Here is a 24,179-nt window from a genome sequence, read left to right as displayed (position 1 = left end):
AGAAGTACCAAGATATTCTGTATGCAAGGTGGAGAACCAGGAAAGACTGGTATAATTCAGCCCAAGTCCAAAGGCCTGAGAATTGGGAGGCTCGTGTTATAAGTCCCAGTCTGAGTGTAAAAGTTCAAGAACCAGGAGTGTGGATATCTGAGGGCAGGAGAAGACGGATGTCTCAGCTCAAGCAGAGAGAGTGAATTTTTCCTCCCTCCACCTTTTTGTTCTATTTGGGCCCTCAAAGGATTTGATAACGCCCACGCACACTGGGGAGGGTCATCTTCTTTCCTCAGTTCACCAATGCAAATATTAAGCTCTTCCAGAAACACCCTCACAGACACACTCAGAAATAATGTTTTACCAGCCAACTTAATTTGTAGTACTTATGATAAACTCTCTCTCTATTACTCTTTCATTAAAGTCTATTTTGATATTAATATAGTTACACTTGTTTTCATTTAGTTAGTCTTTGCTTGGTCAGTCCTTTTACTATCAATTTTTTTGTTTCCAAGCAGTTTGGTTTTTTGTTTCCTTATTATTGAAGTATAGTTGATTTACAATATTGTGTTAGTTTCAGACGTACAGCAAAGTGATTCAGTTATACATATATATTCTTTTTCATTTTAGGTTATTACAAGGTATTGAATATAGTTCCCTGTGCTATACAGTAGGACCTTGTTGTTTACCTATTTTATATATAGTGTATTCAAGCATTTTGAGCATGTGTCTTTTACAAGCAGAATATAACTAAATTTGTTTTTTTTTTCTTTGTGTCCAATTTGAAAATAACTTTCAGTTGGAAAAGGACATGTGCACACACACAGACACACACACATACACACACACATGTTTATATATCTTCCCACACTGTGGCTGAGGATCAGAGAAGTCTCCTTTACTTGAAATAGATTTCATATTTCTGTTTCCTGACGTTTTACTTTTGCAGGGTGATTTATAATAGGAGGAGGCAAATAAATCTGAACTCCATCCTCTTAATACCGGCAATGCATCTCTTACGTATTATGATTTTTAAAAGTATCTTGTGTATATAGTCATAATCTCTCATCCCTTTTTGTCCCTTATGTTGATCTTTCTTATCATAATTGCAAAAGGTTTATTTTCCTTTCAAATAATTAGTGTTGATAAACTCTTTTCAAATTACCCAGTTTGAGTGGGTCATCAACTTCCTAACAGATATATAATCGTTGTATAAATGTATTTTATCATTGAATAAATGATAAATGTTTTTCTTTTTAAACTTTATTTTCTCGCCCATAGCAGAACATTTTCATCTTTTGGGAGGGGCTACTCAGCATCTTCTTAACACCTTTCCTAAGTTCCTAAGTTTGGAGGAACTTCTTATCTTTTGAGCTCACGTCTCCCCAAGGCAGAAACCAGAAACTCACATTCTCAGCCTCCCTTGCATCCAGGGCACATGCGTGTGATCAGTCAGACCCCATAAGATTTTATTCAAGGAAGGGAGCTCAAGAAGTAAGCACCATGAAACCCCTTCCAGCCGCAGTAGTGGTAGACATCCAGCTTGAAATACAGAGAGCTGACATGCCCGTGACTAACAGAGGTGGCAACAGGCATCACAGGAATTCTCCTGTGTGGGGTCCTGCAGTGTTGTCTGTGCACTGCTTCTGCCATATAGCCTCAAGCACGAGCCTCTGGCCCACCTGCAGTTTCTGCGATTTATCCTATGTCATTTAATAGATTCCTTTTCTACTTCAAGTAGCCAGAAGAGGTTCTGTTGTTCCTCTCCCAGAGGATTTTATTCCCAGCTTGCTGTTCAGAGACACTCTCCCAACTCCACCAAATCAAAGCTTATTTAAATTTACCAAAGTTTTTTTTCTTTATAAATTTATTTATTTTTGGCTGCGTTGGGTCTTCGTTCCTGCGCGCGGGCTTTCTATGGTTGCGGTGAGCAGGGGTTACTCTTGGTTGCAGTGTGCGGGCTTCTCACTGTGGTGGCTTCTCTTGTTGCGGAGCACGGGCTCTAGGTGTGCGGGCTTCAGTAGTTGTGGCTCGTGGGCTTAGTTGCTCTACAGCATGTGGGATCTTCGCGGACTAGGGCTCAAACCCGTGTTCCCTGCATTGGCAGGTGGATTCTTAACCACTGCACCACCAAGGAAGTCCCTACTAAAGTGTTTTATTGACTTATCTTCATTAATGTTTCTGGCATTTTATTACTTCCTCCTGGATTCACTTTTCTCCTTATATTATCCTTTAGTAATTCTTTCTGCAAAGGTGGAAAATTCTCTAAGTGTGTCTGAAAATTTCTTTGTTCCATTCTCTCTCTCAAAAGATAATTTTCCTGGGTATGGAATTCAGTGCTTAAATTACACAGGTATTTTCCTTCAGCACATTAAAGCTCTTATTCATTATCTTTGTGTACCAAAGGCTGCTAACAAGAAATCCGACGTAGTCTAATTTTTATTTATGTATAAGTAATTTGTGATGTATCTGTTTTCTCTGGCAGCTTGTCCTGTTCTTCTTTTTCTTTCTTTTTTATTTTATTTTATTTTACTTATTTTTTTGGTAGCACAGCATGTGGGATCTTAGTTCCCCAACCAGGGATCAAAGCCATGCCCCCTGCAGTGGAAGCACGGAGTTTTAACCACTGGACCGCCATGGAAGTCCCACTTGTCTCTTTTTTCTTTATCCTTGATGTGCTGAAGTTTCACTCTTTGTGTGTGTGTGTGTGTGTGAGAGATGAACGTGCATGCATGCACACACATCACTCTTTGCAATTTCTGTTCAACACCTTGTATATTCAGCCCATGTATTGATTTGTTAATTTCGGTAATTACTTTTTTTTATTTCCAAGTATTGAAATTGTTCTTGTAACAATTCCTTCTTTATTTCTCTGAGGTATATGTATTTTAAAATCCTTTTCAGATGCTCTATTATCACTGTTCCCTTGGTTCTTCCATTAATTGTATTATCTTACATTCGTGGTATAAAATTTCCTCAGGTATATGCTAATTTCTGGTTCTGCACTGACCTTCCATGAGAGAATTCTCCCCAGTGTGTTCTGAGTTGTAAACTACTCCCTGCAGGCAGACAGCGAGCTGGAGGCAACACTGTGCAGCCAACATCAGACCTGGGCCTCAGCCTCCAAATGGCTACAGCCTCTCCTGCTTCTCCTGTGCATTTTCTTTCCTTTCCTCTTCTTTTTAAAGAAAAGATTTACCATTTCAAGTCCAAGGAGTTTCTCTTTTTTGACTCCAGTCTTAGCTATGAATGGATTACTTTGCTTTAACAATATTTTCTACACAGATGTTACATAGAAGGGAAAGATTTCAGCACGTGGTCAAGCTGCTCTCTTGACAGTAGCTTTTTGTCTGTTGAAACCACTAAATAGTGAGACTTCAGAGGCCAGGAGCCAAACGTGGCTGCAGACTGCCGTGGGGATGGCAGTGTGGGAGCAGCATCGGGGCCTCATTTGGGCGGGGCGGTCCTCTGTCTCAGGCTGGCAGCACCGTGAGGGTCTCCTCTCCTGCCTGCTCAGCCCTCCCTGCTGGCATCTGCTGAGGTGCCTGTGATTCCTGGATCTCTGGTCAACCTCCAGGTCTCAGCTCAGTTTGTCCTGGGCCGGGGCCCCTAGCTGGGGGCGCCGTCTGCCTTCCCCAGCCCTGCTCCCTGGGAGCTCTGTGAGGCTGCCGCCCCAGGCCCCTCCGCCCAGGAAGCCCCTGGCCTGTCCTTCCTCCACTGCTGCACATTGAGGCCTGGGGAGCCCCTCAGCTGGTGGTTCTCAAACTTCCACGTGCAGCAGAATCACCTGTAGGGTGTTAAAATATAGGTTTCTGGGCTCTGCCCCCAAGAAACTCCAATTCTGGAGGTCTGGGGTGAGGTCTGAGAATTTCCACTTCTAACCAGGTCAGACTGGTGGGGAACCACAATTTGAGAGTCACAGCCCCAGACAGACAGCAGGGACTGTGCTCCCCTTTCTCTCCTAGCCCCAGACCTTGCCTTTGAAGTATCAAAGCCAGGAATGTGGCCGACCTCTTCTCTGATTTTCCTGGCTTGGGGACAATACTCACAGCTAGGAATCACAGCTGGAGGGCTGAGGGAAGTCTGGGGTCACAGAATGAAAACAGCATGGATCGGCACGAAATCATCCGTCCAGTTTAGTTGGTATTTTAAAGTGCTGGTCTTTTTCTCTTCAAGAAGCCATGTACATACGTACCTTTAAAAATCACACTTTTTTTCTTTTTCATAGTTATTCCCTCCTCCACTTGGAATAAGAGACTCTGAGAACCGGATGGGACCACAGCCACCTGGAGAACATTCATATTACACAAATCGGGGGCTTATCTTGTTAATCACTGATGCTGTACCTGCCTCTCATCAGGAAGCTGTCCCAAGCCATCCCTTGCCGAGGGGGTTCAGATCCCTTCCAAATGCTCTCCTTGACACCCACGGTGAGCTTTCAAGACAGGTCCAGACAGCCCTCCTGGCTCTGCTGTGATGGAGTTCCACAGTGGGCTCTGCCCCCTGCCTGCCCACCGGTTCCCAAACACACCCTCTCTGGCCGTGCCCAAAGCAGACCCCTCTGGAATTCTCAGGTTGGGTCCTGCAGTCCTGCCTAGATGCCCCCTTCCCCTGGGGAATTGTTATGTCCCCAGCCCCTCTGTGCTCCTGCCCCTCCAGGCTTTGATCTTGTTCATCCGGGTCCCCACGAGTCTGCCTTCATGTTGTGTCTTGGAGAACAGCATTTGGAGTCTTGGCCCGTCCCTCCCAAGAAGTCTGACCTCCGTGTGAAGAACGACCCACCTCCAACACCCTCCCCACTTGACCCAAGTTACATAATAAGGAGTGTCGAGGAGTAGCCTCACACCTGTCACAATCTGCCCACACTCTGTCCCCCACTCACATTGGTGGTGATGCCACGTCCCACTCCTTGTCATCAGACTCGCTCAAGGTACTGCCCTATGACGTCAACCCAGCTGTCTCCACCATGTCATCTACTTACCATCCATCCCTCACATACGAGCTACATCCCCACCTTACGGCCTGTACTACTTCCCCTCTATCATCTACACAACAGAGTCTCTAGAATAAAGGAGGTCTGCCCTGCGGTGAAATTTTTGTCCCCACCTTTATCAAAATGCAGTGGGTAACTTCTCTCACAAGAACAACAAACCTCTGCTTTTTCTAGACATGCCAGCACCTGCGTGGTGCACCCCTCTTCAGAGGCCCACCCGAGGGTGAGGCCCTTGCTCCACGTTGCTCCGCAGATACCTGTGTCCTGCAGCCCATTCTGTGTGGTCACTGAAGGTCTGAATCTGGAGGGTCAGGAGCCAGAGGATTCATAGTTATAATCATCCACCTATTGCTATAAAGCCTGAATTTGGGGGCAGAATCTACGTCCTGAAGTTGGTCAAAAAAATCAACAGTATTTACTTTGGGGGAAGGTCCTTTGCTTCCGTGGTTGGCAAAGGCATTTCCATACTACCTCCCTCTGTGTCTGCTAAAGTAAAGGAAAAACCTGTTAGAATGGGATATAAGTCTAACAGGTTAGAGTTCACTCAAATTCACTCTAGTGAATTTCCCCAGTGACTTAAGTCCTGAGGGTAAAAGAATCAAAGACCTCCATGGGGGTGGTTCCATCCTGGACCCTGGGGATTTTCGAGGTCAACTCGCTCACCTGAACAGAGGAGGAAACCATACGAAGGAAGCCCCAGGTGACCTACTTGGAGCCCTGTCCTGGCTGGTGTCTTAGCTGGGGCTGGAATACAGGACCCCTGGCTCCTGGTTCAAGGCACTTCGACTGCATAGGATGAAGGGGTAAGGAAGATGAGCACAAGTGCTTGGTGTTGACGAGAGGTGAGACCCAATGAGGCTTGTGCCGAGGGGTGACTTATGGAGAGCGGTTCTGCTGACCCCACAGAGAGAGGGCATGTGTGTGTCAATCAAATCCACTAACATACTCAGGGGGGGAATGAAAGAAAAATTAACCTTCTGCCTTTTGGGAATGTCCTCCCCAGCCTATGAGGCAGAGCATTAGTCTTCTGCCCTATATAGGGAAGGTGTGCATTATTTGTAAAAACTAAGTTATGCCAAGTGCTGAGGAATTGACAGGTTTTTGGCTCCACTTTCCTGCCTTGTGGGAATTCTTGCCTAGCTGGGGAGCTTCTCTTGGCTGAAGGGCACGGGCACCAAGCCTGCAATTCAAGAATACTGCCACTAGGTGGAGACAGGGAGCAAGACCAGTGGTTCAACCCTACAGCCAGGGAGGTATCTATTGGGTTGGACAAAAAGTTTGTTTGGATTAAGATGCTATGGAAGATACCACTTTAGTGGCATCAGATGGGGTCTATTTCCTTCCCTTGGGGAAAGGGACCAGGGATTTCAGATGTCTGTTATTCTCCAAAGGGTTAAGAACCAGGGTTTTGAATGATAATTTAAAAATTTTGCTTTGGGATAGATAATAATATTATATACTTCAAAAATAGAAGAGGTAATCAGTGAAAAGTCTTCCTGTGACTCCTGCCCTAGCCACCAGTTTCCTTCCCACAGGCGACCAATATTTATGAGTTTCTTGTGATCCTTCCAGAGAGGCTGTATGATGGCACACAAGCAGGTGTATGCTCGTTCTTTTTTCCCTTTTCTGTTTTTACACACGTTGGTACATTGATCACATCTTCTGCTCTTTGTGCTTTCACTTAACAAACTATCTTGAAACTTCCATGTTAATTCATCATATGGTTCCTTGTTCTCTCCTTGTATTTCAGGGTTTGAATGTGCCCTCACGTTTTTAACAGTCCCCCAGTCAAGAATACCGAGGCTGTTTGCAGTTATTTGTGACACAATAATGCAGTGAATAACTCTGAAAAATAATATGGCTAGCTTGCACATGTGTGGTATACATGTTTAAAAACTCCTAGATGGGCTTCCCTGGTGGCACAGTGGTTAAGAATCTGCCTGTCAATGCAGGGGACACGGGTTCGAGCCCTGGTCCTGGAAGATCCCTCATGCTATGGAGCAACTAAGCCTGTGCACCACAACTACTGAGCCTGTGCTCTACAGCCCGTGAGCCACAACTACTGAGCCCGCGTGCCACAACTACTGAAGCCCTCGCTCCTAGAGCCTATGCTCTGCAACAAGAGAAGCCACTGCAATGAGAGGCCCGCACACCACAATGAGGAGTAGCCCCCGGTTGCCGCAACTAGAGGAAACCCATGCACAGCAATGAACACCCAATACAGCCAAAAAAAAAAAAACCTCCTAGAAATAGAGTTCTTAGGTCAAAGGGCTTGTACATTTGTAATTTTGATAGAAGTGATCTAATATTCCTCCATAGAAGTTGTGCTGATTTACACTTCCCAGAAGTGCTGAAGTTCGTGTTTCTCCTTGCCCTCTGGAACATATTGTGTTATTGCACTTCTGGGTCTCTAACAGGCAAAAACCATGGCATTCTAGGTATAGTGTTACTTTGCATTTATTATTCTGAATAAGGAGGACATCTTTTCAGATGTATAAAAGTCATCTGTATTTCCTTTCCTGTGAACTCTCTGCTCCTTACCTTTGTCTATTTTTTCTTTTGAGTTGTCCTTTTTTCTATTTCTAGATGCTATCGACATATTAGGGAAGTTGACTGTTGGTGAAATGAGTTGCAAATATTTTGCTTCCGGTTTGTTGTTGACTTTGCTTATGGTGGTGATTGCCAGGCAGGGATTTTTATGAAGTCAAATTTAACAGTCTTTTATGTTACAGCTTTTCAGTTTCGTGGAATACGGAGAAGAGCCTTCCCTACTCCAAAATTCTCTACAAATCCTCTGAAAAGAGATGGTTGGCTGGAGCCCGGCAGACTCAGGAGTCCTGAGTGAGGCTGGGGCGGGCCTGTGCCTTTGACCCCATGGACTGTGAACATCAGCCACTGGGGCTCCTGTGTGCAGCGCTGGGGTCTCACCCTGTTGGTTGGCCCAGAGCTTGCCCATGGGAAGAGGGGACCACAAACAGCAAAGACAGCTTACCTCAGGGGCCAGAGGGATGGGTCAGGAACCTGCCCTTGGCCTGCTTCTGGGCTCTGCCTTTGTGGCCTTCTTTTGGCACTTGAGCTGCAAAGCTGCCCTACCTGGACACACCTCTGCCCCCCTCCCACCCAACTGGAGGCCCAGGCCCTCTGGGTCACTGCGAGCTGCTGGGGCTGCCAGAGGGAGCTGGGGAGCAGGGAGGGAGACAGGCCCACAGGGCCCATTCACAGCAAGTCCACACCAAGTCTGCGCTGGTCCGGCTGGGGACTCAGCCTGTCCCAGGCCTTCTGCTCAGGGCAGCAGGATGAGGCCCACGCAGGTCTCCTCTTCCCTCTTCAGAACTGCCCCCACCGCAGTGGCACCCCAATCCAGCCAAAAGAAGAGACAACAGAAGGCAAATAATCAGGATTTGAGCGAGGGAGTCACCAGAGCCTGGCTCGGACCGACAAGGCACCCTGCGCACTACTCCAGGTGGAGCCCGCAGGTTACACGACTGTGTGGGACCGAATGAATGGCCAGAGGGGTCAAAGGTGACACCAGCGTCTCCAACATATCCTTCAGGGGGTTCCAGGGGGATTATTCCCACTGTAGGGTGGATCACCTCCTCTCCTTGGGATGTGTGTGGGGAGCTGGAAGTGGACAGGGTTTGGGTCCTCTCCGTTCAGGACTGCAAGGAGGGAAAGGGCTGGGGCGAGGCCCTGGGGGAGCGGAGGCCAGTGGTCGAGGCCAAGGCAGCACAGGACATTGGAAATGGGGTGATGGGATGGTTCCCAGGGATCTGGCATGCAACCAGCGACTGGGGGATCTGCGGCAGGTAGGCAGCAGGGGTCCTCCAGTCCGGAAGGGGCTCTCCGTGGCCGAGATCCCCCCAGGGCTTCTGGCCTAGGGCTCCCTCTCGCCACGCCTCCGCGCGGGGCCGAGCGCTCGGGCGCGGTCGCCGGGGCCCCTCCGCCGAACGCGCTCGGGAGCTCGCCAGGGGGCAGCGCGGCGCCCAGGGCAGGTGCGGGCGCAAGAAAGCCTCGCTGTCACCTGTTCCACCCGCCGGAGGATCAGACCCCAACGGCTCCCTATCCCGCAGGTCCCGGGCGCGCCCGAGAATTTGTGTGCTCCCCAGGGCCCGGGGCGGTTGGGGGGCCGCGGCTTCCACAGCTGGGCTCGGGCCCCCAGCCCCGAAGCCGGCCCCGCAGCATCCGGACCCCAGGTGCGCCCTCCTGCCCTCTGACTGTCCCGGCGCGGGCTCAGGGGAAAGGGCTGGGCACGCACGCATCTTTGTCCTCCTCCCTGTCTTCCCGCCGCGCGCTCTCGCCGGGCTGGGGGCGCGGGCGAGGCCGGGGCGGGGCGGGGCGGGGCGCGGGCTGCCAGCCGCAGGCCGGTGCGGGGTGCACCCGCGGGCCGCGCCGCGTGCGCCGGGCAGGGGCGGCCCTGCGTGCCGTACGCCGCGTCCGGGGCGCGCCCGCTGCTATCCAGCTTCCCGGGCTCCGCAGCATCTTGGTGCGCGGCTCACAAAGAGCTGCGGCGGCGGCCCGGCGCTCGGCCTCGCTGACGGAGCGGCGGCGGCCGGCCGGGGCGGCAGTGCACCCGCGCGGCCCCGCGCCCGCACCAGGTAAGCGGGAGTCCGGGCCGCCCGACCCGCCCACGGCCGCAGTCTGAGGGCGCCCGGGCGGGAGCGGGGGGCTGGGGCGCGGGGGGCGCCGGGGGGTCGGGGGGAGCAGACTGGCGTCCCCTGGACCGGCGGGCGGGCGCGGCGGGGCCGAGCCGGCGGCTCGCGCATCCCGGGCTGGGGGTGCCGCGGCGAGGGGCGACCCGGCGCGGAGCCGGGGCGCGGGCCGGCGGTGGCTGCCCGCTTGGGTCCCGCCGGGCTGGCCGGGCCGTTGGAGCGTTCCGCGGCCCCGCTGGGCGCTGGCACACAGTCCCCGTGCCAGGCGGCAACTCCCCAGTTTAGGGTCGTTTCTGGGTTCCCTGCCTCCTGGGAAGCCGAGCTCCGGTCTTCCAGCCCTCCCCGTTTTCCCTTTATAACGAGGCCCAGCTGGAGAAACTCCTCAATTAAAAATTCCACGGCCAGGTTCCCCTGGGCGGCCGGCGCGGGGCTGGGGGCGAGGCGCGGACCTGCCCCACCGTCCTAGCCCCTTCCCTTCCCACCCCTCCACCACCCCGGCCAGGCTGCTGCTGGGAGGTTGGGCTTCTGATGGTCAAGGCGAACGGCGAGCCCCCCCCCGCCCCCGAGCTGGGCTGTGCGCCGGGCGGGCCTCGGTGTGCCAAAGCCGGGGACGTACTTGCCCTGGAGCCGGTGCCGGTGCCGAGGGAGGGTCTCGAGGGGCCCACCCAGCCGGGGCCTCGCGGAGCGAGGAGGCTGAGATTAGCCTGTTGGTCTCAACTTAGTATTTACTTGCAGAAGGAAGACTTGATTTTTTTCAAAGCTATTCGGATACGGCCAGGCAGGGGCCAGCCTCAGATCTGGTTAAGCGAACTCACAAATGGCCGTGGGGACGGTCAAGTACCCCAAACCGGGCATCTCCTTTGTTCCCTTCATCCTGTGGGCTGAGCTGTCCCTGACCTCTTCAGGCTCTGTCCCCTTTCTGAGAATTCCACCCCCTACCGCCTTTGAGATAAACAGTGGGTTTAGAAATAATGACCTGAAAGCTTCGAGGGTGGGAACAGGACAGCTTTTCCTGGGGTTCACATTTGATGTGCTCTGTGGGTACCCAGCACCTGGTGGGCAGCTGCTTCCTTAGGCCTCTGGGTTAGTGGTCTTTCTGGTGAGGTGAGGTGGGGCGTCTCTCGCCTTCTTGTGGGTGGTGTCCATCCTGCAGGGGACACGGGGATTTCCCAGTCCACAGCTGCCAGGACCCCCTGCCCTGTGCCCTCACTCCTGGGGGGCTGTCCATACTGCCTCCACTTGCACTCAGGAGGGGGGCCTCCTGAGCGGAGAATGACCGCGGCTTGTAGCCTCCTGGGACTCTGGGTGGTGTCCAGGGCGAGTTGGAGCTGGCTGGGGGTCAACTTGCTGAGCGGCAGCCTCCCTGGTGGGCACCACAGGACTGGCAGAGAGACCCTTGGAGTGGTCTCCAGGCTGGGCCAGGTCTGCATGGTGGCACTAGTTGTGAGGTGCCCTGTCTCTCCAGACCTCTGCTCATGGGTTGGGGAGCAGGGTGGTGTCCCTCCCCCAGTGCCTGCCTTTCTGTCTCCAGGGTACTGGGCTTCTTTGCCTGGGAGAAGTGTGGGCTGAACCAGATGGGGTGTGTGTGTGTGTGTGAGTGTGTGTGTGTGTGTGTGTGTGTGTGTGCATGGGAGCCGGGGTGGGCTCTGGCAGGCTGGTCAGTTTCTTACTCTTTTGCACCTTGCTTGCTTTCTCGAGCACCCCGGGCTCAAGCTGTGGCTTGTTAACTTGTCTGCATGACTCTCTCTTGATTACTTCTAACCCTTTTTTTTTTTAAAAAAAAAAAATTCGTTTCACAGGAATAATTGGTGGGGATGGATTGTGAAATGGAGGCGCATAAATAATCCAATTTGCCAACTGAGCTAAGAAATGCTGGATAAAAATAAAAGATAATTGTCAAAGACACCAGTCGCACCCCTGAAACTGAGAGGGAGTGCTAAAACACCTTGATGTTTCCTAGACACAGCTGAGGAATTCAGAGGAGAAGCACGTGTGGTGGTAGCCAGGCTTTGTTGATTGGGTGTCCCCTGCGGCCTGTTGGGGGAGGGTGGGGGCAGAGCCTGGAGGCACAAGCCCCCTCCAGGCCTCAGCGCCTCCAGGGCGCCCCGCCTTCCCATCCTTGACCCCCCCCCCAACACCTGACCCAGAGCCTCAACAGGTCAGCGCCTCTGGTAACACTAGGGTCTGAAGTCGTGGAGAATCCTTTATTGTCAGGGGAGTCAGGAGGGCTAGGAGCAGGTGGGCACAGAGGCCCTGAGCTCGCCTCAAGGCCTTGCGGAACAGGTGGCAGAGAGCAGCATGCCTGCCTTGCAGCCTGGCCTTGAGAGAGTGGGCGAGAGCCTGGGCTCACGTAGCCCTGACCTTGCTGGGGTGGGGAGTGGCGTGGGCACTGACCGCCATGCGGCTCCATCCCCAGCATAGGTCATGTTTGAGATGACTGCCTGCCAAGTGGGGGCTCTGGTGCCCGGTTGATGGTCGGTGGTCGGGCGTGTGCCCACAGAGGGGATTCTCTGGCCCCTTCCTCTCCCGAGACCCCGCCCACCCCCTGGGTCGGGTCCAGCAGAGCACAGGCTGAGTCAGCCGTTGTGGGCGCCGTCTTCGCTGCCTCTCCAGCAGCCAGTCCTCTGCTCTCCCTGTCCTCCTGGATGACAAGGGAGCCCAGGGAGGGCAGTGACCTCAGTGTCATGCAGCTGGGCTATCTCTGTGGGGCTCGAGATTCCTGAGTCTGCTTGGGAACCCCGTCCGTTTTGGCGGGTGCTGTTGCTGTGTGACTTGTGATTTCTGTGCCAGCTGCAGGGCGTCCCAGGGTGAGCTGGTCTGGTGTTTGTCACTCAAGCCCGCAGTGGCTCCCCAGTGCCCACTCCATACCCACATTCCTCAGCCTGATTGTTTTTCAAGTTCCCTTCCTCACTCCCAACCATACTGTCCAGGCTCTGGTCAGGCAGACTCACTGCCCAGGCTTGCTTTGCGTTGTCCCCACTCCATCCCCACCTGCCACCTTAGCCTGGGGCCCTGTGTCCATCCTTGATCATCCCAGATGAATATGGGCTCTTTCCCTCTTATCCCTTGGTCACCAAGTTTGCCAAGCTCCTGCCTACCTCAGGGCCTTTGCACCTGCCCTTCCCCTCCCTGGCACATGCCTCCTCCAGATGTCCACCTGGCTTGCTGTCTCACTTCCTTCTCTGTCTGTACTTCAGCTCCCAGACCACCCTACATAAATTAGCATCACTTCCCCCTTTCATGTTAACCTTGCTTTGTGTTTCTTCTTAGTACCAAATACAGTTTGTTATTTATATACTTTGTTTATTCTGTCTCTTACTGCTCCAACACAGAGACTTTGTTGACCTCTGTATCCCCGGAGGAAAAATAGTGCCTGGCACCTCGTACATCCTCAGTGGTACTTGTTGGATGAATGAATGAGCAAATGAATGAAATCCCAGAAGCATCATGCTTCCTTCCAGCACAAGCCTGGCACCCTGCTGCTCCCTTCCCAAGACCCAGCGCCGGAACCAAGCTGGATTCACTGCCAGAGCCTAGAACAGAGCCTTGCCCACAGTGGACAGGCAGGAGAGAGCCGTGGAATGGTGGGGGGCAGGTCAGATGTCGCAAAGGCCAGAAGACAGCGTGGCCAGGAAGGCCATCCAGCCCCGGGAGTGCGCATTCTGATCCTTCACAGAAACTCCCTTTAGGATTTTTCGGTTGTCTGGATGTTCTGCACTCGGGCTGTCCCTGCAGTCAGCTGGGTTATGGATGTGCTGGGAATGATGCCCCCTCTTTTTTTTTTTTAATATTTTATTTTCTTTTTATTTATTTGTTTGGCCGCGTTGGGTCTTTATTGCTGCATGCGGGCTTTCTCTAGTTGTGTCAAGTGGGGGCTACTGTTCGTTGCAGTGCGTGGGCTTCTCATTGCGGTGGCTTCTCTTTGTTGCGGAGCACAGGCCCTAGGCGCGCGGGCTTCAGTAGTTGTGGCTCTTGGGCTCAGTAGTTGTGGCTCGCGGGCTTTAGAGCGCAGGCTCAGTAGTTGTGGTGCACGGGCTTAGTTGCTTTGCAGCATGTGGGATCTTCCCGGACCAGGGCTTAAACCCATGTCCTCTACATTGGCAGGCGGATTCTTAACCACTGTGCCACCAGGGAAGTCTGATGCCCCACTTGGCCAGGTTCCCTTTCTCCTCCATCTGGAGGTTTCTAAACTGGTCTTTTCCCTTATGTCAGACCCGACGTCTCCAGGCTTCCGGCCGCTCTGCCTGACCCTGTTTGCCAGTCTTCCCCCACCTGATTCTCCCTGCCTGTGTTCTGGCCCTGCTGGGGAAGGCGCTCTGGTTTTATAAAGAGAAAGGCTCTGCCACTAATCCCGGAGGCCTTGGGCGAGTCACTGGCTTTGGGAGCCTTTCTCAGCATCTGTCACATGTGCATGACAGCTCTCGCCGAGATAGTTTTGAGGTCCAGACGAGATCCAGCATTGAACTGATTTGAGATACTGGTACGTGATGACCAGAGCTTTGTGGGGTGCTGGTGGCCCTAGGCCTGCTGTGGCTTCTCCTATTCTACTGAGAGTTTGAAGGGTCAGCTCTGCTAGCTTCATGCACAACCTAGTGAGAGAATGTAGTGCTTCCTGGAGTGTAAAGTGCCATTCTGGTGTAAGGGGCTGCACCTGTGCTTTTGCGTCTAAAGGATCAAAATTAAGAAAGAAAAGATACGGGGTTGAGATGCCGGCGTCTCCTGACCACAGAGATGTTTGCATCTTGTGGTTTTTCTGAAAACGGAAGCATGCTGGCATTCGAAGGTGGTTTTGGATGGAGAAACCAACTGGAATTAAACACATGTCGTTGGGCACTTCTGTTGCCTTCTCTCCCTCTGCATGAGCTGTTTTAAATAGTTTCCCGCCAAGCCCGAGAGACAGGTCTTCACCTGGCAGTGAGGAGGCTGAGAACCAGGCAGCTGTGACTTGCCCGAGGGGGCTGCTGTTTCAGGGCAGCGCTGGTATTGGATGGAGAGCACAAAGCCCCATGACCATCCCCCGCCCGACTCCCCCATCTCCTCCATCCTCCCTAACCCCCCCATGTCCCACTGGGGCCCAGTTTGCATCAGATTTGTTTTTTTTTCAAATTAATTAATTAATTTTTGGCTGCGTTGGGTCTTCGTTGCTGCGCGTGGGCTTTTCTCGAGTTGCAGCGAGCGGGGGCTACTCTTCGTTTTGGTGCGCGGGCTTCTCATTGCGGTGGCTTCTCTTGTTGCGGAGCACAGGCTCTAGGTGAGTGGGCTTCAGTAGTTGTGGCTCACGGGCTCTAGAGCACAGGCTCAGTAGTTGTGGCACACGGGCTTAGTTGCCCTGCGGCACGTGGGATCTTCCCGGATCAGGGCTCGAACCCGTGTTCCCTGCATCGGCAGGCGGACTGTCAACCACTGTGCCACCAGGGAAGCCCCCTCAGATTTGTTTTTAAACTGGGTAGGCGTGACTAGGACTTGTGACGACTTATACCATGGGTACAGGGGTTCATTTTCAACCTGTGCCTAGAAAATCTGATGGTGGTGACCCGTTGCCCTGAGCTCTGGTTGGCGGTTGGAGAATAATGGACATGTCACAGGTGACCCAGAGCCCTTCATGGGGACAGCAAGAGGGCTTGGGAGCTTGCCACCCAGGGCAATAGCTAACATTGTTGGTGGATTGGTAAGGTGTTTTCCTTTTTTCACTCGGAGGTACCATGGATTCTTTGCACTTCCTGCCCCTGGAATCAACTCTGAAATGTTCAGGCACTTGTTCTGGACAAATTTTAATTAGTCAACAGTCAGTGAGTAGGAGCATACTATTGGCATTTAGAATTTTCAGTTGGGAGATATACACATATATATGTATAATTGTATTTTAAAATATATATATATATATTTATTTCTCATTGGATTGGTTTTACATTCGCAGAATGGATTCTCAAGCAAGGCAGCTCTAAATATGTTTTTCTCTGGGCTTCCCTGGTGGCGCAGTGGTGGAGAGTCCGCCTGCAGATGCAGGGCACGTGGGTTCGTGCCCCGGTCTGGGAAGATCCCACGTGCCGCAGAGCAGCTGGGCCCGTGAGCCACGGCCGCTGAGCCTGCACGTCCGGAGCCTGTGCTCCGCAACGGGAGAGGCCACAACAGTGAGAGGCCCACGTACTGCAAAAAAAAAAAAAAAAAAAAACACACAAAAAATAAATATGTGTTTCTCTGAACTGTTGTGGGCCCCGCTAATTTTCATTTAAAAATGGAGTGTATAGTTTTTCCCAGTTTGTCTATCAGTTGACTTGGAAAAATCCATTGTTTCGAAACTAGGAGACCCGTTTGCTGAGTGAGTGCCTACATTAAGGATGATGGATTTCTCAGACCCCTCTGGCAGCAAGCGTGCACGTTGCTCAAATAAAACACGGTTTACGTTCCTCAGTCTTTTGGTGTTATGAGCGGGCCATGTGCTCTGACATATGTCCATGTTATCCAGAGCTGGTGACAGCTGTCAGGGGTGGGGAATCGGAAGTTCCAGAAAGCCTCCAGCAGCTGGCCAGCCAGCCAGCGTGGCTGTTGGGAGTTCAAATGACTCCTTCTAAGAGGGGCACCCGGAGGCCTGCGCTTCCTTCCTTGCCAGCCACCAGCTGTGGTGAGGATGGAGTGCGACCAGATGTGTGTGCGTGAGCGTTTGTTACAGTAGAGTGCCTGGGTGGTGCCAGTCACCAGGCTTGGTGTGTGTGTGTGTGTGTGTCCGTGTCCCCAACTCGCCTGCCAGGCCTCAGACACCAGGTGCTACCTTGGGTCTCTGGCTGGTCCCCGCTGGTCGCAGTGAGAGCTGGTGGTTGACTGCTGGACAGTGGGTCTTGGCCCCGGATCCCAGCCCTGCCTGCCTGGCCTTGACCGCTAGATCCTGAATCCCTGAGGCAGGCCTGACCTACGGCCCCTCCTGGACGTGCCTTTATCAGTGTACGTGTGCCGCGAAGATTCTGCCTGTGACCTTTCCCTGCCCTTCGGGTGGCGGACAGGAGCGAGCCAGTGTGTGGTAGGGTGGATGTGCCGTCTGCTTCCTGCTCTTGGGGGGATATCTCTGTGCTGTTTCTTGGGTTGGAAACTCTGACAGCAAAAGCCCCTCCAGACCAAGAACTCTTGATTGTGTCTCTCCTTCGGGCTTTAAGAGGTTTCAGCTTTTCAGTTAATTGCATTTCATTAAATAACGGTTTTCTTCGTGATCACAGGCTGGTTTGTGCTTAATCAGCAGTGAGGACTGTGTGGCTTCAGTGGCTGTGACCGCGCCCAGGGGCAGAGGCGCCTCTCGCTTGCATCGACTTCATGGGGGAGCTGCTGTGGGGGCCCCTGCATGTGGCATCGTGCTCCCCACTCCTCGCTTTGGGAACCCTTGCCTTCACTCTGCGTGTGTTGCTACTTTCATGTGTCGTATAAGATGACTTGTCTAATAATGGAAATAAAGGGGTGCCAGGCACTTAAATGGCAACCCCTTCCCCACCCCCGGCATTCACCTCCCGGCCCTCTGATCTCTTGGGTCGCTGCAATGCTAGCCCCCGAGCCCCTTTGCTGGGAGCTCCATCTGTCCATCCATCCATCTGTCCGTCCATCCAACAGGTATTTCCTGAGCGCCCGCTCTGTTCCATCACTCCCAGTCCCTGTCAAGAGCTGACTGGAGTAAGGAGAGAAGAGCCGAGAGGGGGGCTGCTGTGGAATGCGGGCGGGCATCGGAGTCCAAGGCTGCCTCTGGCTCTAAAGTGCTCCCGGAGCAGCCCAGGCTGGAAGGTTTGAGCGCCCGGCATGGGGGGTGCGGGTCAGGAACCCCATCCTGGAAGAGTGAGTGGGTTTGCCCGTCCAGAGCTCAGGCCAGAAGAGCCTCCAGGCAGAAGGGCCAGCCTGGAGTGGGGGACCCGGTATGGGGGTGGAGCTGAGTGTCTGGCAGCAGGATAATGTGGTTTGGGCAGGTCAGCAGGAGATGGTGGGTCCTGACCGTCAGGGGCTTGAGCTGCCTTGGAGGCCTGGGGGAGTCTTGCTGTGGTTGGGGGCAGAGCAGGTGGGGTGACACGCACTCTACCCGCCATTGTCCCGCTGAATCTAGGAGGTGTTTGCATCACCCAGCTTCAGGACCAGTTGGGCCGCCGGAGGGGTGGTGAAGGATGAGAAGGAGGCTGTGATGAGAACGGGGGGAGGGCGTGGGGATTGGGCGGGGGAGGTACATGGAGGGGTGCCTTGAGGCTCGAGGGGGGCTCTAGGAGGGGTGCTGCCAGGAGGCGTGGGGAGGGAGGAAGGATGGAGCCCGACACCTTCTGTGGGAGGAGGCTGCTGCCGCCACGTCCCGGCCTTGCTAGCTCGGATGTTTAATTTTACCCTTTAGAGATTTACAGGCTTTCTAGATTAAATTGCCACTATTCCTCTGTAAGAACGACAAAGTCCATGACAGACCATAAATCACATTATTAATTTGCTTACATGGTGTCAACCTCTGTGGCCCCACTGACTTACTCGGAAGGATGCAGGACGCCTGGGAGACAGGGAGGCCTCTGTCCAGTTGTCAGCGAGCGTGAAAGGCTAGAGGGACCCAGGTCGCGGTGGCCAGGCCGCTCTGCCCACCAGGTGGCCGCCCTCATCCCGTTGCCAGGGCTCCTGGTGGCTTCCTGGCCTCTGTAGGGAGGGGGACCGACTTCTGCACCAGCCGTGCAGAGGGCAGGGGGCGTGGGGAAGCCGGGCTGCAGGTCAGGAGGCTGGGCTCCAGTGGCCTCTGCAGGCTGCTGAGCTCTGGGGGGTTCTTGGAGAGCTCCTCTCAGGAGCCCCGAAAGCCTGGGCACGCGAGATCCTGCCCAGTCTTCCCCTTTCAGGCTCTGGTGGGCTGTTCATCCTCCGAGTAATGATGGGTCAGAAAACATGTCTTACAGTTGCTCCCCTTTCCGGACCTATGGACAGCCTGCTCTTTGCGTTGGCACGGGTGGGGGTGGGCACCATTCCCTCTCCGTGGCCCGAGCCTCGGCCTCTGCGGGGAGCTGGCTAGGACGCTGGTGAATGCGTCTTTCACAGCTTACTGCCGTGCGCTGGAGCTGGAAACTGCCTGCTAATTGTGGGGCAGTTAGAAGTCATGATTTGTTGGGAGAAAGATGCATTTGTTGGGGTGGGGGACTCTCCCTGTGTGTTGACCTCTCTGCCTCCAAGGGCCAAGTGGCTGCTCCAGGTGGGGACGGGTGGGGATTGCGTGCTGCAGGGGGGCAGGCCTGGGGCTCGCTCCCCTGACGGTTTTCATCAAACCCCGAATATTACGCTGCAGTTCGTGTTGACTGGTAGCCCGACCCGGCTTTCTTCCTTTACAGTGAAGTAGAGAAGCCAGACTTGGTGTATTTAATATCCGATATTTCATGGCAGAAAGCCAGTGGTCACACTGGTGGCGTGGCTGCCTCTGTGCTCACGCGTGGTACCCACAGCCGTAGGTGGGCCGTCCCGTGCAGCCTTGATTAGCAGCTGCTGCCGACTGACTCAGGAGATTCTGTAAAACCCACATGTATTTGTAGAAATACAAAGAGAGTTTAACGTCCCAATGTAATGGTCACTTCCTTGAAGTGAAATTAGCTCTGGTTTCAAGGAAGAAAATGGAAGCATAACACATTAATTTCGGGCTGAATTGTGTCTCGCTCACCTGAGTTCCCAGCTACAAAAAAGTCGTGCGTTTTCCTTATGGAAACCGTCTGCACTGACAGAGTCCTGGAGGCCGTGGTGGGTGTTCATCATCCAGAATTCACGGCAACGCATCACTCACATCCATCTGGACCTCACATCTCAGGCCCTGACACCAAAAACACATGTTCCCCTCCACACTGTGTGCTTCGTGGAATATGTTCTAACAAATTACTCATCTTAAAATAAAGCACTGTCCAAGAAAAAGGCAAACAACTGAGTAGGAAAAGGGACCAAAGACATTTCACCAAAAAGAAGGCCCAGTAGCCATATGGAAAGGTCCTCAACTCCATTAGTCATCAGGGAGGGAAATGAAAAATAAATTGTAAATGTTTTAGGGTTCTCCATAGAAACAGACCATAGTGTGTGAGTGTGTGTGTGTGTGTGTGTGTGTGTTATATTTTTTTGGTTTTTTTGGCTGCACTCTACGTGGCTTGCAGGATCTTTGTTCCCCGACTGGGGATTAAACCCGGGCCATGGCAGTGAAAGCACCGAGTCCTAACCACTGGACCGCCAGGGAATTCCCGATATGTGGAGATTTATTATGAGGACTCACATGATTATGGAGGCTGAGAAGTCCCCAGATCTGTGGTCAGCAGCTGGAGGCCAAGAAAGCTGGTGTGTAGTTCAGTTTGAGACTTGAAGGCCTGAGGACCCAGGGGGCCCATGGTGTGAATCCCAGCCCAAGGGCAGAAGATGAGGTGAGAGGTCCCAGCTCAACAGTGAGGCAGAAAAAGGGGCAAATCCCTCCTTCCTCCGTCTGTTGTTCTGTTCACGCCCTTAGTGGGTTGGACGCCCACCCACATTGGGGAGAGTGTCTGCTTTACCGAGTCCACTGATGCAAACGCTCATCTCATCCAGAGACACACAGACACGCCCAGAAATAATGTTTAATCTGGGCGCCCTGTGGCCAGTCAAGTTGACACATAAAAGTACCCACCCCAATTTGATACCGTTACACACCACCAGAAGGGCTAAAATTGAAAAGAGCAGAAACTAGGCATTGAAGAGGTTGTGGAGCGGCTAGAACTCTGATGGTTGATCGGGGTGTAAGTTTATACAGCTGCTTTAGGAAGCGGTTTTGCAGTGTCGCCTAAAGTTAAAAATGCACGTACTCTGTGACCAGCAGTCCCGCTCTGAGTGAAACTGGGTGCAGTGTGCATACGGCCACTGTCGTGGGCTGCATGGTGGCCCCTAAAGATGGCAGGTCCCCATCCCTGGAACCTGTGAATGTGACCTTACATGGTGAAGCCTTTGCAGACGTGAGTTGGGACACTGAGATGAGGAGATGATCCTGGCTTATCTGGGTGGGCCTTGCATGCCATCACAAGGGTCCTTTTTTTTTTTTTTTCGGTGCGCCCCAACCAGGGATCGAACCCGGGGCCCAGTCCTAACCAGTGGACCGCCAGGGAAGTCCCCACAAAGGTCCTTCTAAGAGAGAGGCAGAGGGAATGTAGACACAGAGGAGAAGACAGTGACCACGGAGGCAGAGATCGGAGTGATGTGGCTACAAAGCAGGGAATGCCGGCAGCATCGGCAACTGGAAGAGGTGATTCTCTCCTGGAGCCTCCAGAGGGAGGGGGGCCCTGCGAACACCTAGATTTCAGCCACTGAAACTGCTTTCAGGTTCCCGGTCTCCTGAACTTGAGTTGGTCAAAGGCACGTGTTTGTGGTGATTTGCTCCAGGGGCCCCAGGAAACTAACAGAGCCCTCCAGACGCATGCACCAGAGCATCCGAAGAAGCGTGGTTGTCAAACTACAGATGACCCAAGGTCCACCAGCCGTAGACTGCTCTGTACACTGGGGCTTATCGCACATGGAAACCATCCAGCAGGCACTGCAAGTGTGTGCAGTGGCCTGGATGAGTCCTGCCACGTGCTGTTGAACCCAAAACCCAAACCCTAGAGTCCCTAGTCCCTACCGCATGGCTCCACTGATGGGAAGGGCAACAGGCAACTCTCCCATGTGGGGTGGGAAGTCAGGGTGCCCTTGGGAGATGGTGATTAGAGGGGGCACCAGGAAGGCACCGGGCTTCTGGAGGAACTGACAATGTCCCATTTATTTCTTTTGTTCTTTTTAAAGATTTTATTGATGTAAATTAAAACAATGTTGTTTTAATTTCTGCTGTTCAGCAAAGTGACTCAGTTATACATACATATTCTTTTTCATATTATTTTCCATTATGGTTTGTCACAGGGATATTGAATATAGTTCCCTGTGCAATACAGTAGGACCTTGTTGTTTATCCATTCTATATGTAATAGTTTGCATCTGCTAATCCCAAACTCTCAATCCTTCCCTCTCCCACCTCCCTCCCCCTTGGCAACCACAAGTCTGTTCTCTATGTCTGTGAGTCTGTTTCTGTTTTGTAGATATGTTCATTTGTGTTGTATTTTAGATTCCACATATAAGTGATATCATGATATTTGTCTTTCTTTGATTTACTTCACTCAGTATGATAATCTCTAGGTCCATCCATGTTGCTGCAAAGACAATGTCCCATTTTTTTTTTAATTAATTAATTTTATTTTATTTTATTTTTGGCTGCGTTGGGTCTTTGTTGCTGCACACGGGCTTCCTCTAGTTGCGGCGAGCAAGGGCTACTCTTCGTTGTGGTGCGTGGGCTTCTCATTGCAGTGGCTTCTCGTTGCGGAGCACGGGCTCTAGGCGCGCGGGCTTCAGTAGTTGTGGCACGTGGGCTCAGTAGTGTGGCTCTCGGGCTCTAGAATGCAGGCTCAGTAGTTGTGGCGCATGGGCCTAGGTGCTTCGCAGCATGTGGGAGCTTCCTGGACCAGGGCTCGAACCCATGTCCCCTGCATTGGCAGGCGGATTCTTAATCACTGCACCACCAGGGAAGTCCTAATGTCCCATTCTTGATCTGTGTGAGGTTTGCCTGGGTGGGTTCCACTTTATGATAAGGAACTTTTCAGTGTCTATATTAAACTTCAATAAAAACTGAAAAAGAAAAAAAAAAGAGCAGTACAGCATCATGGAATCTTCAGGGAGAACTTTCAATTGACTGACTCATGGCTTATTTTCCTGCTGGAACAATAATATCAAAATCAAGATTACATTTAATTTAATGTGAGATGATTAAATGTGGCCATTCCACCAAGTGCTTATTAATATTCAGATGCACATTGTATTTTCTAAATGAAATCAGAGTCCATAAACCCAAGTAGGATGCTGAGATCTATACACAGGTAATTGATATGGATAAGTTCTCTCCATGAGAGTTTTTCTTCCTGCGCAAGGGCAGAGCTGTGCACTTAAGGAAAACCAGACACAAACAGCCCGAGCCCTTGAGGGTCACAGGCTCTGTGGTTTCAGGTGAGTGGGAAGCCAGAGAGCTGTAAGAAGAGATAACGGAGCGAGATGGTGTGTATGAACAGCTCCTTTGGGTTGACCCAGAAACTGGGTGGGGATTCCGAGGGGCCCCCTGTCCGGCGCTCTCCAGGCCACCCTGCCCATCACACTGAGATCCTAGAGGTCCCTGCTGTCTGTGTCCACAGCGCCCCCTGGCAGCCTTCCCGGCCCCTCCCACCCCTCCAGTTGTGCTGGGAGACTGTCCATCAGCCGTCCAGCTTTGGGCTGGGTCCCACGTGTGGTCATTGCATCCGAGCTTGCGCACACGTGGTCTGTGTCCTGCGCCGTCTGAAATAGACAAGACCCACAGCATAGTGGTCTCCTCTGAGGTGGTCCACAGAGATGCGAGGGAGGCCGGGAGGTGACACCTGGCCTCAGTGGTCCTAGGCATGCTCCTGGCTCCACTCTGCTGGACTCCTGGCCCAGTCCTCGTGCTGGGATAGCACGGAGGCTTCAGCCGTGTGGCTCGAGGATCAGAACGGGGGTCTGAGGGCTGTGCCTGGACAGGCGGAGGCTGGGGCCTGGGTGGAGCTGCACCCACCCTCCAGGGCCCGTGGGGAGCCAGCCTGGAGCAGCGGGCCCTGCAGCTCTGCTCAGCCTCTCCCCAGGGTCCTGTGGCTGCTGTTTGTGATATGGAGAGCACCTCTGCTTGAGCGTGTGGGGTCCCAGTACATTGTCCGTGGTTGGGATTTTAGGAGGGGGTCATATCTGTGGGTGGTGTGGTTCAGAAGTCTAGAAACGCAAATTCGCTGAGCCTAGTGAGTGCCCTCCAGCTGCACCTCCTGCAGCCTCCCTGACCGCACGGTCTGCAGTGCATCTCCCCGGCTCCCCTCTTACGTGGCCAGTGGGTGGAGGAGGGTGTGGCCCTGGGCCAGGAGCAGCTTTGCCCTGGATGGTTAGCTAGGGAGCTGGACTTCCGCCAGGGGCCTGCCCGCCTCTTGCTGGCCTGAGGGCTGCTCCTGGCAGCCTGGCCACCCCGGGGACATCGGGACAGCTCAGAAGGAGACATTTCAGCGTGTGCAGAGGGAAAAGCACCACGCTGGGTTCTTGCACACTGGAAACGGGGCGGAGGAGGTTGGACCCTCAGGGAGCTTTTGATTTGTGTGAGATAAGAAGAAAGGGCCAGTTACCGGAAAGGGATTGAAGCCGGGTCACCTTTAAGGAGCTTGGAAGGAAGTGTTTGGCCTTGGTAACGGTGTCGCGATGTGGTTCGAGATTCTCCCCAGGATCGCCATCATGGCCGCGTGCTTATTCATTCCGGGAATGGCCACTGCACGCATCCACAGGTTCACTCACGGGGGCAAGGAAAAAAGGGTTGCCCATTATTCATATCAGTGGAATTTGATGGAAAGAGATAGGCGCCTCTCTGGAGTTAATCGTTACTATGTGTCAAAGGGTTTGGAGAACATTGATTAAGGAAGCATTTTCTTTTCTTTTTTTTTTTTTTTGCGGTACGCGGGCCTCTCAACTGTCGTGGCCTCTCCCATCGAGGAGCACAGGCTCCG

General features: G+C 52.9%; 2 protein-coding genes and 1 pseudogene across 6 annotated transcripts in view; all 3 read left to right on the top strand.

Moving 5' to 3' along the window:
* Positions 1–8,759: 8,759 nt before the first annotated feature.
* LOC138842563 (decreased expression in renal and prostate cancer protein-like) lies at positions 8,760–9,626 on the top strand. The gene has a single exon (XM_070045032.1). It carries the CDS (start codon positions 8,760–8,762, stop codon positions 9,624–9,626), a length of 867 nt encoding a protein of 288 aa, XP_069901133.1.
* Positions 9,000–24,179, top strand: part of APBA2 (amyloid beta precursor protein binding family A member 2) — a 198,437-nt gene continuing 183,257 nt past the window's right edge. For 4 of the 5 annotated variants that reach the window (XM_060293726.1, XM_060293727.1, XM_060293722.1 and 1 more), the window contains exon 1: positions 9,439–9,579. The gene's annotated coding sequence lies outside the window, so the exon portion shown is untranslated. Of the gene's footprint in view, positions 9,178–9,438; positions 9,580–24,179 lie in introns of those variants that run through there. The other variant, XM_060293723.1, reaches the window with a different exon arrangement.
* LOC115864565 (NADH dehydrogenase [ubiquinone] 1 alpha subcomplex subunit 1 pseudogene) lies at positions 23,815–24,090 on the top strand (annotated as a pseudogene).

The sequence above is a fragment of the Globicephala melas genome, chromosome 2 (assembly GCF_963455315.2).
Source record: "Globicephala melas chromosome 2, mGloMel1.2, whole genome shotgun sequence".
NCBI lineage: Eukaryota > Metazoa > Chordata > Mammalia > Artiodactyla > Delphinidae > Globicephala > Globicephala melas.
This window is presented reverse-complemented; position numbering and strand designations above follow the sequence as displayed.